This window comes from Mesoplodon densirostris, chromosome 11, assembly GCF_025265405.1.
Source record: "Mesoplodon densirostris isolate mMesDen1 chromosome 11, mMesDen1 primary haplotype, whole genome shotgun sequence".
In the NCBI taxonomy this organism is placed as follows: domain Eukaryota; kingdom Metazoa; phylum Chordata; class Mammalia; order Artiodactyla; family Ziphiidae; genus Mesoplodon; species Mesoplodon densirostris.
The window spans coordinates 66,523,402-66,537,133 of record NC_082671.1 but is presented as its reverse complement, the minus strand read 5'-3'; the positions used below and the strand labels follow the sequence as shown (position 1 = coordinate 66,537,133).

Genomic DNA, 13,732 nt, shown 5'->3' with positions numbered 1-13,732 from the left:
TGGGCCCACTTGGCACCAGGCCGATCAAGCGCCTCTGGACAGGCTCTAAGATAGTGCTCTTCAAATGGAGGGTTACAACCCATTTGGTGAACTACAACCAGCATTAAAAAAAAAAAGACAGGATAGAAAATCTCCACACACAGAGCTCAATCAGGATCCAGACTGTTCTATAAAACCGGGGTTTCAGCTACTGGCAGCAAAGTTGTGTTGGTGGTAGGTGTGCACACAGCATGGCTGCAGGAAGAGTGTGAAAAGCACTGCCCCAAGATGAGGCTCTGCGGGCCCACGGACACGCTGCCTGCTATTCTGGAGTCTGGGCTCCTCTGCCAGCTGTGGGCCTCTGGAGAAAGGCTTCCCTTGGGGACCCGTAGGGCAGCTGCTTCCAGGGGGCCTGGCAATCAGCCTCTCCTGTGCACAGGCCTTAGCCCTACTGGGGCAGCATGTTGGGCAAAGGCACATGGGCACCTCGTTGTCTTCTAAGCTTTGGTGTTGAGCATCTGCTACTTTTTTTTTTTAAATTTATCTATTTTAATTATTTATTTTTGGCTGCGTTGGGTCTTCCTTGCTGCGTGTGTGCTTTCTCTAGTTGTGGAGAGCGGGGGCTACTCTTCATTGCGGTGTGTGGGCTTCTCATTGAGGTGGCTTCTCTTGTTGCAGAGCATGGGCTCTAGGCAAGCGGGCTTCCGTAGTTGTGGCACATGGGCTTAGTTGCTCCATAACATGTGGGATCTTCCCGGACCAGGGCTTGAACCCTTGTCCCCTGCATTGGCAGGCGGATTCTTAACCACTGAGCCACCAGGGAAGCCCCATCTGCTACTTTTAAAATGGGGGGTGGATTGGAGAACACACAAATGAAACTAGCAGGAATTTTAGCAGACTTAAAAGACAACAACCTTCCCCAGCAGGCTGGAAGCACTCGCCCCAGATGCCAGCCGGGAGGGCCACCTACCAGCCTTGAAGCTCAGCTCATCGTGCTCCTGCCCTTCGTAGTCGTAAAGGGCCCGGACCCGCACTTCCGTCCCCGAGGGTGTGTCCTCGTCAAATGGATTTGGGTCCCCGTTGGCGTCCGTGGAGGAGAACGGGTTGTTAGACTCATCATCTGACCAGTCCGTGGGGTAGCTCTGGGTCTTCTCGTAGCTGCTCACACTGCAAGAAAGGGTTGACCAGGGGCCCTGAGCACGGGGTTGGCCGAGGCCTGAGGCCCTGCCTGGAGCCTTGGTCCCCGCCCGGGTGGCCGAGGGAGCCCTGGGGCTGGACTGGGACCCCTTCTGCAGGATCACAGCCCCCTCAGCAGCCCTGCGTGGGCAGGCTCCCTGCGGGGCCGCCCAGCATGCCCATCTTCCTGTGCTGGTGTGCCGGGACCTTGACATGGGTGAACAGAGGGCAGAGAAAAAGCAACCACAGCTCGTTAACTGGTGCCTCCCTCCCTAAGGGATCGAGAAGCCAGAGACCGTCCACCAGCTGGCAGCCGGGCCACCTCCTGCAGGCCTCATGCATTGCTTTGAGTGCCGAGGGGGTGAGACCCTGGACAGAGAGGAGAGACAAAGGGAGCAAGGTGGAAACCAGAGGGAAACAGTTGTTCACCAACTTTTTGGCCTTAATGTCCTCCTTCTCACTGACGGTGCTCCCCGTGTCGTCCTCGTCCTCGAAGGGGTTGTAGCTGGACAGTGACTGCGCTGACCGTGCGGGGTTGCTCGGGACACTAAGGTCGCTACGGGGAGAGAGAGAGCTTTCAGGGGACCCCAACTCGGCGGCCCCCACGGTCCCGGGTGCTCCCAGCTGCAGGATCACAGGGCCAGGGTTTGAAGGGACAAATCAGCTCCCCGTCAAATAGGAGGAATATGTTGTTTGTGCAGAAAGCCTGTTTTAGCAAAACACTTGGCAACGCTTTGGCTGTTAATTGCGCCTTAAGTGTCTAAGAGAGAACATGGTCTCCCTTTGCCCTCCTTGTGTCTGAACACAGTCTATCCTGAACAGGAGCCCTGAGGTGGGCACAGGCTGTCGGTGGAGCAAAGTGCTTCTGGGCTCAGGGGTTCTCTCCATAGTCTGCCCCACCTGGCTCTCTGCTGAGAGCTGGCAGCCGACAGCCTGTGGGGCTCAGCCTGGGGAGGCTCAGAGCCCTGCCGAGAGCAGGAAGGAGGCTCCGGAGCTCTCCAGACCCCACAGCGCAGCGTACCCTCTCCTTCTGACTACAAAAGGGCCCGACAGCCTCCGCCCTGGTTCTTCTGGGTCTGCAACTTCCAAAATCGGAACCAAAGCCCACTGAATAGCCCTTTCTGGGAAGAAAGGACCCCTTTTGTGCTCCAGAGAGGGAAAATCCATCTGCATAACTGTATCAGCTGCCTACTGTGTGCCAGGCCTAGAGGGGACCAGAGAGAAATTTGACCCCAGCCTGGCCTGAGTGCTGACAGCCAGGTGATGAAATGCACTGACTACAGGTACTAAGTGTAGAACAAGACGGTAGAGATAAGACAGGCCCCCGAGAGCCCAGGTACCCCACTGTAGAGCTCTGAGCTGAGGGACCGCACCACTGAGCTGCAGGGCACGGCTCCCCAGGCCAGCACCACCTCCCAAGCCAGGGCGGCACGGAGCAGGCCCACAAAGTGCTGGGGGGATGGCTCAGTCAGAGCAGGGGAGGGTAGGCAAGGAAAAGCTTCAAATGCCACCAGAGTGACCCCAAGTGGCCGGCAACTGCCTCACTGGTTTCAGGCCAGGCAAGAGGCACTGGGCCTACGCCTGCCTGCTGCCTACATCCGGGCCACATGTCTGAGACCACCAGGCCCTCCTCCCTCCTCGGCACCTTTCTCCAGCTGACCTGAGAGGGGGTTGGTGCTGGGCAGCTGAATTTGTGCAGCAGCCCTGGCCAGCCTAGGCCACCCCACCCCGTCCCTAGTCACACAGGTGCTGGCCTGACCCCTGGCACGGTGCTCACTGCTATAGTCACTTAATTAGGCCCACCAGCCCAGACGGTGGCACAGCAGCTGAATGACAAGTGGCCATGTCAGCCCAGGGAGCCTGGGCGGGGGCTTCAGTGCCCAGGGCTACAGAAAGGCCTGTGGAACCTGCGCTGACCCTTCCTAGGAAGCCACGAGCCCGAGGTGTGTTATCACCCAGCATGCCGTGGAGGCCTCTGGGCCCGGGGCCTGCAGGGCAGCCTCAGCTCTGCAGAGGACAGCAATATTTATCTGCTGGGAACTCCGTGGCCTCATCTGGCACACGCTTTCCAGGAGGTTCTAAAGAACCTCAGTGCCACCTCTTGGATCCAGACTCAGTTTTAGCAAACAATGAGGTCAGAAATAACCAGTGCTCTCAGCAAAGAGGTAATTTGAAAAAGGGGGCACTTGACAACGCCCCACCCCCAAATCAGGCACCTGCATATGGCACGGGGAAGTAAGTACAAACCTGGCCAGGACACCTGAACCCTCCTGAAGGGCCCCACTGGCAGTGACCTCCACCTGCCCGTGTGCACCACTGGGGACACATAATGACCAGCACCTAACATCAGTTCTTCCCCTCATTTGGGGCCCAAAGCACGTTTGTGGCAAAGGCTCCCCCTCTGGATCTTGCAGAGCGCAGGCAAACAGGGAGTGTCTGGAAAGATGGCCCTGGGGTTCCCTGCGAGGCCCCATCAGGGAGTCTCCTGGTGTCCCAGGTGGGGGCGTCCCAGCCCGTGCAGAGGACCAAGGGGACCTTTCCAGGGATTGAGGCTGCCCCAGTGCCCACCTGCTGGGCTTGTTCTGCAGAGCCTGGTCGCCAGTCTGGTTGATGCCTGTCAGGGTCACACCATCAGCAGTCTTCTTCTTCTCTCTCCGGCTGAGAGTTCGATTCAGGTCTGCAGACCAGTCCTGAGCAACGGGCACCGAGGGAGAGAAATCAGGAAGTTCATTTGTTTGAGGCCACATCAGTCTAAAACACCGGCCAGTGAGCCAGTGGCCTGCCCCGCACGGTTAGTGGCGTCTAGCCTTGCTGCCTCTGCTCTCCCTTGTTTCCCAGCAGACCCCGGGCTCAGGACACCCACCACTGACCCTTCCTCACTGTGCAAAGTATGGACTCCTCAGGGGGCCTGGAGGTCAGCACCAGGCCCAGCCTGCAGGGACGGATGGATGATAAGAAGACTGGAGCCGACACTCAGGGATCCTGCATTCCAGTCCCAGGGAGCCTCCCTGTCCTACCCCTGTCCCTGTGGCACTCAGCTTCCGGACCCTCAGGCCTGCAGCAGCAGACAGAGGCCTTGCCAGGTTTCCTTGCACTTTCAAAGGAGACAGAGCCCACCCTGCGAGGGGCTTGGCATTCAGTGCTGAAGACTCTCCCATCCGTGCCCTGAACTGTCAGCAGGGCAAGAGAGCTGGGTGTGGGGGCCTGAGCAAGTCTTCAGTGTGGGAAATGGGCCCTGGGTGCAAACAAAATCAGGGGCCCAGGGGAGCTCCCGCATCACTGCAGGGGCAACCCGGCCACTCAAGTCTCCAAGGAGCAGTGCCCTTCCCTGCCCAGGAACGTCCTCCCCCATCCGAGCAGTGTGCTGGGGGCTAGCTAACAAAGCAAAGCAGTGTTTATCTCCCCAGAGGTTCACTATTTTTCCAGCATGTGAACAGGCTTTTATCAACTGCACTGAAAACACTGGGAGAAAAGCATGTGTGTGTACACATTTAATGAACTCTTCTCCCTGCCCCATTTCCACCCATTATCAAACAACTTTATCTGAATTAATATTTGGGATGACTTTGAGCTTTGCTTTGAGCCATGAGCTTTGCTCATGTGTAGTTATGGAATTTCAAGGCTAGAAGCCACAGTAGAAACATTCAAGTCTAACCTGGCAATTTGTCAGATGAGGAAACCAACGCCCAGAAAGAAAAGTGACTTGCCCACGCAGAGCTGGTGGCAGACCTGGGCCCTCAATATCAAACTTAGGTCACCTATTTATTTGTTAATTATTTTCTTAACTGAAATAAGCTGACTGAGAACTCAGCTGGAACTCAGAATCCCCATAGTGACCTTTAAAAAAAATTTTTTTTTGAATTTTATTTATTTTTTACACAGCAGGTTCTTATTAGTCATCCATTTTATACATATTAGTGTATATATGTCAATCGCAATCTCCCAATTCATCCCACCCCCCCCCGCACCCCACTTTCCCCCCCTTGGTGTCCATATGTTTGTTCTCTACGTCTGTGTCTCTATTTCTGCCCTGCAAACAGGACCTTTTGAAATATAAATCCGTCCTGATGGGGTGGCTTCCAAGGGCCGATGTGATCAACACCAGGCCAACTCTGAAGGGAAGGGTCCGCTATTAACTTGGACAACAAAACAGCCTGGGCTACACTGTGGCCACGGTTCTTTAACCAGCACACGCTGTCAGAAGCAGGCTGCGAATGCCACACACAGACCCACCTGGGCTGAACACACACTGCAAGAGGTTTGGAATTCAATAAGTTAGCCATAAAATAGGAACTTACTTCATCCTTGTGGCATGAAAAATGAAAACAAATAATTTCATTAGAGGAAGGAAGCATGATCCTGTAAGAGCTGCAAGCATGCACCACATGCAGGCATGGGTTCCCGGCCTGTGGGACCCACAGAGAGAAGGGCCACCATGGGCTCTGGCCAGGACACCTACCCCAGCAAGACTGCCTGTCAAGTCTTCCTTTCCAGACCATTCTGTTCTCTGGGTAGGGATGACCAACCCTAAGGGATCTGGGGGTTGGAGGGGGTACATGTCACAGAGGGTTTCCTGAGCCTCTCCTGAGAGCAGCAAACACTCCCCGCAGAGGAGAATCCAGGTGAGTGCACAAGTCCCATCACCAACTTGCTTCTTGCCCATGTGCCATCACCAGGGGAAGGAGAAGCCCGGCTGTGCTGTCTCCTCTAGGTCCACTTCCACCTGGGAAGGCCCCGGGCCTCTGCTCTTGGTCCCTGTTGGGAGCCAGTGTCCTAAAGGCAGTGCAGGGGGAATGCTCAGCTGCAGGGACCCACACTGTCATCTGGAGAAGCTTTCTTGAGAAACTCCAGAAACCAGAGGCACAGGGATGTGGACTGAAAAAACTATAGGCTGGGTCGGGGCCAAACAAGCTTCTGTGTGGTGGGCCCAGGGGCAATACCCAGTATGGACCAGGTCACTGAACCTCCAGCCACCAAGAAGATCGGGGCTGTTGTCATCCCCGTTTTACACATGGGAAAACTGAGTCACAAAAAGGGCAGATGACTTGCTCAGCATCCCACAGCTAGTAAGTGCTGAGGCAGGATCTGAGTGCAGCCTGGGCTCCAGCCACTACCGAGTCAGTGGGGCCAGGTGGTTGGAGTCCAAGGCAGAGGGGGCTGCCTCCAGCATCCTCTCCAGGGGAGGCAGCAGCCATGGCCCTGTGGGGCCCTTCCCAGCCCCTGCTTTGCCACGAGGTGGGGAGAATCCTTTCCCTCAGAGAACAGGGTGGTGGGATTTGTGGCCACTGCCTTCGCTGCTATCAGCAGGAGGCCAGGTGGGGCCTGGGGACCCAATTCTAGGGCTGGAAGAATCTTGAGATCCCCAGGCCCTTGAATTTTGCATGTAAAGATACTGGACAGCTTGGACCCATGAAAATGGGAAAAGAAGAAAGTTAATCCTACACCAAAGTTGGTTGAATTTATATAAGAAGATAAGGAAAAGCCCTCATGTGAAGGGTAAGAACAGGTACATACTGAGACCATGCTCCCCTCTTGTCCTGGACCAGAGGCTGCTGAGCTGGTGCTCTTGGCCCACCAGGCCTGGAATGCACTGTGGCCACTCCTTCCCTGGCCATCCCGCAGGGTTGAGCAGGGAACTGTAACTCCTGCAACTCCTGGGACTCACCACGAAGGGAATGCCAGATGGTCAACAAGTGACCATCAAAGTTCTCAATTACAAAGAACATAATTGCATCTTCACCAGGGATTCAGAAGGCCCTTTGGTAATCCTGAAGCCCCCCAGAACATTAAACAACCACTTGGTTTCTAGGGTTGCCATGTGTAAAGGCTGCCACATAAACAGGGCACAGGCCAGCTCTGAGTTGGATGGAGAAAGAATGGTGTATGACTGGACCCTGTGGGCCTAGGCCCCTCCCAGGCCAACAGGTCACAGGCAGAGCCTCCTCTTACCTCAAACTGTGGCCAGTTCATGGACATGCCTGGCCCGTGGTTGGCTCTGAACCACCTCAGGTCCTCCACTGCATCGGCAGCTTTGATGCTCTGCTCCAGGTCTCGGTAAATGTTTTTGTAGCTAAATCAGAGACAGAAGCGTGACTCTTTTTGAAGGAAGGGAAGGCCAGCCCTCAGCCTCGCCCAGGGCCTGCCTAGAGCTGGCGCCATGGTCTGCAGCCGCACGAGAGTCGACTTCACAGGGCAGATCAGACCCCTGCCCTGGCTCAGCTGGACGGTCATCTGGCCGTGATGCACACAGAATGGGACAAACAACAACCACGGCATGGAAGCCACAGCTTCAGCTTCTGACAAATCAAACCAGGTGGCAACAACCTGGCTTTGCTGTGTGTCAGAGAATACAAAAGGTGCTGGCATCTGGGCCACACGGGCCACCAATCTGTGTGGTCCCATTTAACCAGGTCCAGAATCCAGTGTCAGAAAGCTCCCCCTCATCCCTTCAAAAAAGCAGGAAGGTTTACACTCAGCTGTGCAAAAACAGTAAACGAAGACTGGCCAGTGCTGTGGTGGCTGCAGACCCCATGAGCCACCTGCGGGGACTCCTGCTTCTGCTTGAGCGCTCAGAGCAGCTTGCCTCCCTAGGAAGCTGACCATGTCAGATAGGAGTATGACTGCTGCGGGTCCTGGTGTTTTCACTTCTCGTCTGTATGGCTAGCAAGTCAGTTACCCTCTCTGGGCCTGGCCTCAGTGTCTTCCTCTACTGAGTGTGCATAATGTCACCTGTTATGGGGTGAACTGTGTCTTCCAAAAAAGATAGTGGTGGAGTCCTAGGCCCCAGTACCACGGAATGGGCCCTTATTGGGAAATAGGATCTTTACAGAGGTAATCTGTAAATTAAAAAACCACGTTTTTATAAAAAGGGGGAAATTTGGGTACAGAGACAGAGGGAAGACAATGTGAAGACACAGAAGACGGCCATGTGACTGGAGTGATGCGTCTCATCTACAAGTCAAGGAAGGCCAAGGATTGACCCCAAACACCAAAAGCTGGAAGAGGCAAGGAAGAGTCCTCCCCTACAGCAGAGCCGTCAGAGGGAGTGAGGCCCTGCTGACACCTTGATTTCAGAAGCGCAAGAGAAGAAAATTCTGTTGTTCTAGGCTGCCCAGGTTTTGGTATTTCATTATGGCAGCCCTAGAACACTACTACACCATCTCCTCCCCAGGGTGGCTTGGAGGACTAAGGGAAGCAAGGCACATCAACCGAGGACAAGTCCTCGCACGATGGAAGTTACTCCACCCGCAGAAGAGCCTGGCAGCCCCAGCCCTGCCCCAGCCGGCGGTGCAGCCTTGGGCAAGTCCCTTAACCACGCCAGCCTGCTCCCTCATCAGCAAGATGGGGAATAATGCCCCTCCTTCATAGACACTCATAAGGATCCATTAGTTGTTGGCAGAGGAGCTGAACAATCAATAATCGTTGCTTTTGGTGTTTTTCCTATAGAAGGAGACAAAAGGAATTTCCTACTCACGACAAGCTTTAACTTGTGAGTCATTTCTAAATGGCTCTGCTATGTGGATGACAGAAGTCTAGGTCCAGGGTTAGCACAGGCCTCTGCCCTGACGAAGGTGTCATGGGACCAAAGACAAGGAAAGTATGGAAGGAATATCACAGCCTCCACGTCTCCATTCAGAACTGAGTTTCTGAGGGTCTGTGCTGCCCAAGGCTCATAACCACTGGAAGTCAAGGAACAAGCTGGCAGCCAGCTGCTCTGGATTGAAAGGACCTCGTAAAGGTCCTCAAAGAAAGGCCATCCCAGGGGCAGGGTGTGCCAGCCTCGGAACTGCTCGACTTGCTCCCGAGTTGATTTCAAACGTGCAACTGTGGCGGGTCTGAGCCGCGGCCCTCCCTTCCTGCCCAGACGCAGAGGACTGCACCCAGAGCTGGCAGAGAGTGGCAGGCGGCCATCCGACTCAGGCCAGCGAGCAGCTGTCCCAGGCAGTAGGACACTGCATGGCCACAGGCAGTCTTGGCCAAAGGGCCCTCCCTGGGCAGGGGAACTTAAGACCTTCTGACAAGCACTGCCACCCCAAGGCTGGAGAGCAGCAACTGATCTGTATTCCAAGAAACTTTCCGCTGACTTCCCTGGGATGTGCTTTTCAGCTAAGGGACACTTACCTGGCCACGTTCGACAGGTCTAGGTGCTTCTGAACCTCCAGCAGAACTTCCCGGAAGAAGCGCAGGCGCTTCTCCTCAAACTGCTGGCACTGCTCAAACACCTGCTCCATGCCCTCCATGTACTGCGGTGTGCCCTGGCCCAGCTCCTTTAGGGACTTCTCGTACTTCTCTTTGGTCTACAAGAAAGTCCAGGCACACGAGTTGAAGACTAACTTCCACTCAGCCCTCTTCCCTCTGACCAAGAGCGAGGGAGCCTGCCTCTGCACCACCCTGTCCATCACCCAGCCCTTGTCCCCCTCCACCACTTCTGAATCCATCAGCATCTAGACTACTCCTCAGGCAACCCTGCATCCAAGAAGCACCCGATCTATTTCCTTTGCCCCGCAAGCTCCTACCCAGAGGACTCAAGCCCCACCTCTGCTCCTGAGGGGCACCCACCCAATCTGGTTGTGAAACAGCCCTCCGCACTCCACACGCCAGGCCCCCCAGGCTCATCTTGGATGCTCTCCCCACCACCAATGTAGCCCTTGGGGAAAGCTGCTCCGTCCCCCAGCCGCCCCAGATTCCAAAACCCAAAGAGCACAAGCTCCAGAGTCTGACAGAGTTCCAAGTTCAAGTCCCAGCCCCTCCACTTCTGAAATGCAAATCACACTCCCGGCATCTGCCAGGGCTCTCAGCTGGAGTAAGACCCAAACAGGTAGCCACTGGGGAAGAGGCGGTCACTTGGAGCCCAGTGTGCGTGGCCTCGAGCCCCACGTCACTCGCCCGTGTCCTCTCTCCCACGGGGAAGGGCTGAGCCTCGGATCTTGCCCACAGCAGAAGTGGCTCGACAGTTACCTTAAAGGCAAGATCACAGGGCTCCGAGCGCCAGACAGACCCGTGGCCAAAGCCTGTGCCGCTCGTCTTCTGGGAGCCTCGCTTTCCTTCTCAGAAAACGGAGTACTTCTACTTCACAGTACCCTGATACTCATATGAGGTGACAGACAAGGACACTGAGTGGCACCAAGGCATTCAAAAGAGTCCTAGTCCCGTTTCCTCCAGCCCAAGACATCCCCAACACAGCTGTTCCTCCCCAGACTGTCCTCAAGAAGGGGTTTTACCAGAAAGAAAATATGAATATAGGTATGTCCTATTCTCAAGGGTGCTTGGGGACAGAGTGTCATGTTTTTAGCCTAAGAGCCATGGCTAAAGTTAGCACGTTTACCTCACAGGGATGTGCCCGGGGTCAGTAAACCCATGCAGTCTTCCCTGCACCCCACATGTTTTTTTTGTTTGTTTTTTGTTTTTAATATTTATTTATTTATTTGGCCGCACCGGGTCTTAATTGCGGCCCATGGATCTTAGCTGTGGCATGCGGGATCTTTTTAGTTGCGGCCTGTGGGATCTAGTTCGCTGACCAGGGATTAAACCTGGGCCCCCTGTATTGGGAGTGCAGAGTCTTAGTCACTGGACCACCAGGGACGTCCCCCCACCCCGACATGGTTTTGACAGTTGCTGGGACCATCAAAGTGATGGCAGCCTCCGAGGGTAAAGTTAGGGATGGCAGGGCTGGGGCCGCTCATTTAACACAAGCCTTTTCCACTATCAAGACCCTGAAAAATGAGGGCTGATCACAGATGGATGGGCTGGCCACCTAGGAACTTTGCTTTTCTGTTCCTGACGACAGCGTGGGACCTTCTGAGGAAGCAATGAACCCTCCCTGAGCTTTTGCAGGACCCCGTGCTTTTAAGACCAAGCCCTGGCCTCAGGGCCCAGCCCCTGCCACCTCTAGAGTAGCTTCTCTGCCCCCATTTGGGATCCAAGTCTACTCGCCACCTCCCCTGCTCCTCTCCCAGACGACTTTCTCTGACTCATGCCCTGGAAGACTCCCCTTTATGCTCCAAAGAGACCCTCTTCTTGAAGCCTTCCCCAACCTCCAGAGAGCAGGCCTGCCCACCCCCGGAGTCCCCACTTCTGCCCCTCACCCCTCGCCTGCTATCTTTGGTTCCTTGTTCTCTTCTAAGCCTCCTGCCTTGGCTGGGCTTGGGTCCTCTATGACCCCAGAAAAAGGTCATCCCTGCCAGAGTTTGGGCATCCCCAGCAGGAGCATGGCTCCACAGCTGCTCTGGTTATTCATCATCATCAACTGCCCATGCTCATATGTGCGAGGCCCCTCGCAGCAGCTTGAGCTCAGAGGCCCAGAGACAAGCAGCTGTGGGTTCAAACACCAGTGGTGCCATCAGAGTGACACAGAGCAACCACTTCTTGGGATCCTTCACCATTCGGTAACCTCCCTGGACCCCTGGTTGGGGGGGGGGGGCTTCACCTGGCCTGTGCTCACGAGCAGCCCTGTCCCAGCACAGGCCAGGTAGAGAGCACGGTCATCGGTCATCGCCATTTGGGGAACTGCTAGCACAGAGAAAGTTCCCAATAAATATTCACGGAGTGAAATGAGAGGCAACCCTCACCCTCACGTGGACTGTAATGCTTAGCACAGAACGTGAGAGGTTCCTTTCTGATGGATGCTGCAAGATGCAGTCACTGCCTGGCCAATAAGAAACACAGAAGGACATGTGAAGCCAGTTAGTGTTGGTTTTTAGAAACTGCTAAGAAGGGCAGTGGTAGTGAGTTGCCCTCCTCTCCAGGCCAGCTCTCAGCCTACAAGGACCATCGTGCCCCAAGGTCACTGGCCAGACCACAGAGGCAGGGAGGGAACCCTCTACAAAGTGCCCTGGTCATCCTGACATGTGCCTTACGTCTGACCTCAGGCCCTGGGTTTGTTTTGCCAGTGTATCAATTTGGTGGAGTCTGTTCTGGGTGGTTGTAAAACACGAAAGGCATGCATCTCTCTTTCACACACACACACCTGGGTATGGAGATGCCTCATCTCTCCTCTAGGCACTTTCCTGGGCACCCAATTCCCTGTGTACCTGATGAAGGCAGCTCCTAGAGTCCCCCCAGCCTGTGTTTCTTGAGTCCAGGTGCCCCCCACATTCAGCAGGTGGTCCCAGGTTCCTCACCTGATCCCATGGAGGAGGCCCCCAGGCTGCTCCACAAACCCAGGTTCCTGGCTCAGGCCCAGTCTTAGAGACAGGCGCGGGGGTGGAGGGATTCTCCCCGAGGGATTCTGACACGCGCTCTGAGCAATGAACCCCCGTCTCCCACCCTCCTTGCTAGGCGAGGACACAGCAGTGAGGAGCACTGGAGAGGGCACAGGCTCTCCCAGGCTCACATCACTGGGTGGCAACTGACTGCACCTCTCCGAGGTTCCTCCGTTTCCTACGTCACAAAACAGAGATGACACCGCCTAATTCCCTGGGGCTCAGTGATGCTCATCCGAGGCCCGAAAAGGTGGGCAGGTAGTAACACATCAGCTCGGGACTCCTGCTTCCCCTTTCGGGGCCACGACCTATTCCTGAAGTGTACCTCCTAACGTCACCTCTTTCTCCAAATCCAGGCTGGGACTCTCTTCCGTGAACACTGCGTAGCAGGGCAGGCCCTTGACAGGGGCAGCCTCCGGCCGCCCAGCCCTTAGAACAGAGCAAAGGAGGAGGGTGGGGCTGGGGGCCAAGCTGGGAGCCAAGGGCACAGGCCCAGAGCCTTGCTCACATCAGCCCTCCCCTCCCAGGCTCTCGAACCTTCTCCCGGTGGCTCCCTGCCACAACGCCCCAAGAGCCTTACTTGGCCTGCGTTGCAAGGCCACCTGGCGGCCGTCTGGTCCTCATAGCCCTCCGAACCAGTGCACCCGTCAGCTCCCCGCTGCTGGCATCCACAACTCGTGTCCTGCACGAGCTCTTCCCTCCCGCTGCCCCACTGCCCTGAACCCCGTGCACAGGAGTCACCCATTGCCCCTGCCTGCCCAGAACTTGGGTCTGCCCCGGTCCTGAGGTGGGCACTAATGGCTGTGGCAAGGTAAGGCGAGACCTTGAGGGCAGGAATGTGTTTCATTGATGCAGCCGTCTGTCCGAGCATCCGACCAAGCAGCGACAAAGGTACGCTGCGTGCCAGATACGTGAACGGGTGAGGCGTATGCTCTCAATATGTAAAGAGAAGTCCACAGTTTACCTTAAGAACATCTTGCTTGCATTTTTCTACTTTGTCTTGCAATTTCTTAAGCTGTTCAGGGTTGAGGGATGGATCTGCTTTGCTGTTGGTTTCTCGTGATATTGCCAGCTTCTCCTCTTTGCACGCTGCGTGGTAGGCTTTCTTTGCTGCTTCTACCTACAGGGAGAATGAGCTCCTGAACACCACGTTTAAAGTTCAAAATCCTCGCTAGAGGTTACACAGACTGTCGGAAGTGCTTGCGCTCTCAAGAGAGGAGAGAGCAGGTACAAAGCTGTATGTTCAGTATAATTACAACAAGTACAACAGAGGAGTTCATTCACCAACTATTGACGGAGCGCCTGCTTTGCTGTCAGGAAACATGTAGGCAGTAGAGGCACAGTGCCAGTCAAAGAACCTGGGCTCTCATGGAGCT

At 55.4% G+C, this 13,732-nt stretch overlaps 1 protein-coding gene across 3 annotated transcripts in view; it reads right to left on the bottom strand.

The window, feature by feature from the left end:
- PACSIN2 (protein kinase C and casein kinase substrate in neurons 2) overlaps positions 1–13,732 on the bottom strand; it is a 139,283-nt gene that overhangs the window by 4,876 nt on the left and 120,675 nt on the right. For 2 of the 3 annotated variants that reach the window (XM_060111971.1, XM_060111972.1), the window contains exons 5-10: positions 13,321–13,476; positions 9,277–9,452; positions 7,105–7,225; positions 3,724–3,845; positions 1,589–1,711; positions 950–1,146 (exon numbers count right to left, since the gene is read on the bottom strand). In XM_060111971.1, the coding sequence (XP_059967954.1) occupies positions 950–1,146; positions 1,589–1,711; positions 3,724–3,845; positions 7,105–7,225; positions 9,277–9,452; positions 13,321–13,476 (895 nt within the window). The remainder of the gene's footprint in view (positions 1–949; positions 1,147–1,588; positions 1,712–3,723; positions 3,846–7,104; positions 7,226–9,276; positions 9,453–13,320; positions 13,477–13,732) is intronic. The other variant, XM_060111973.1, reaches the window with a different exon arrangement.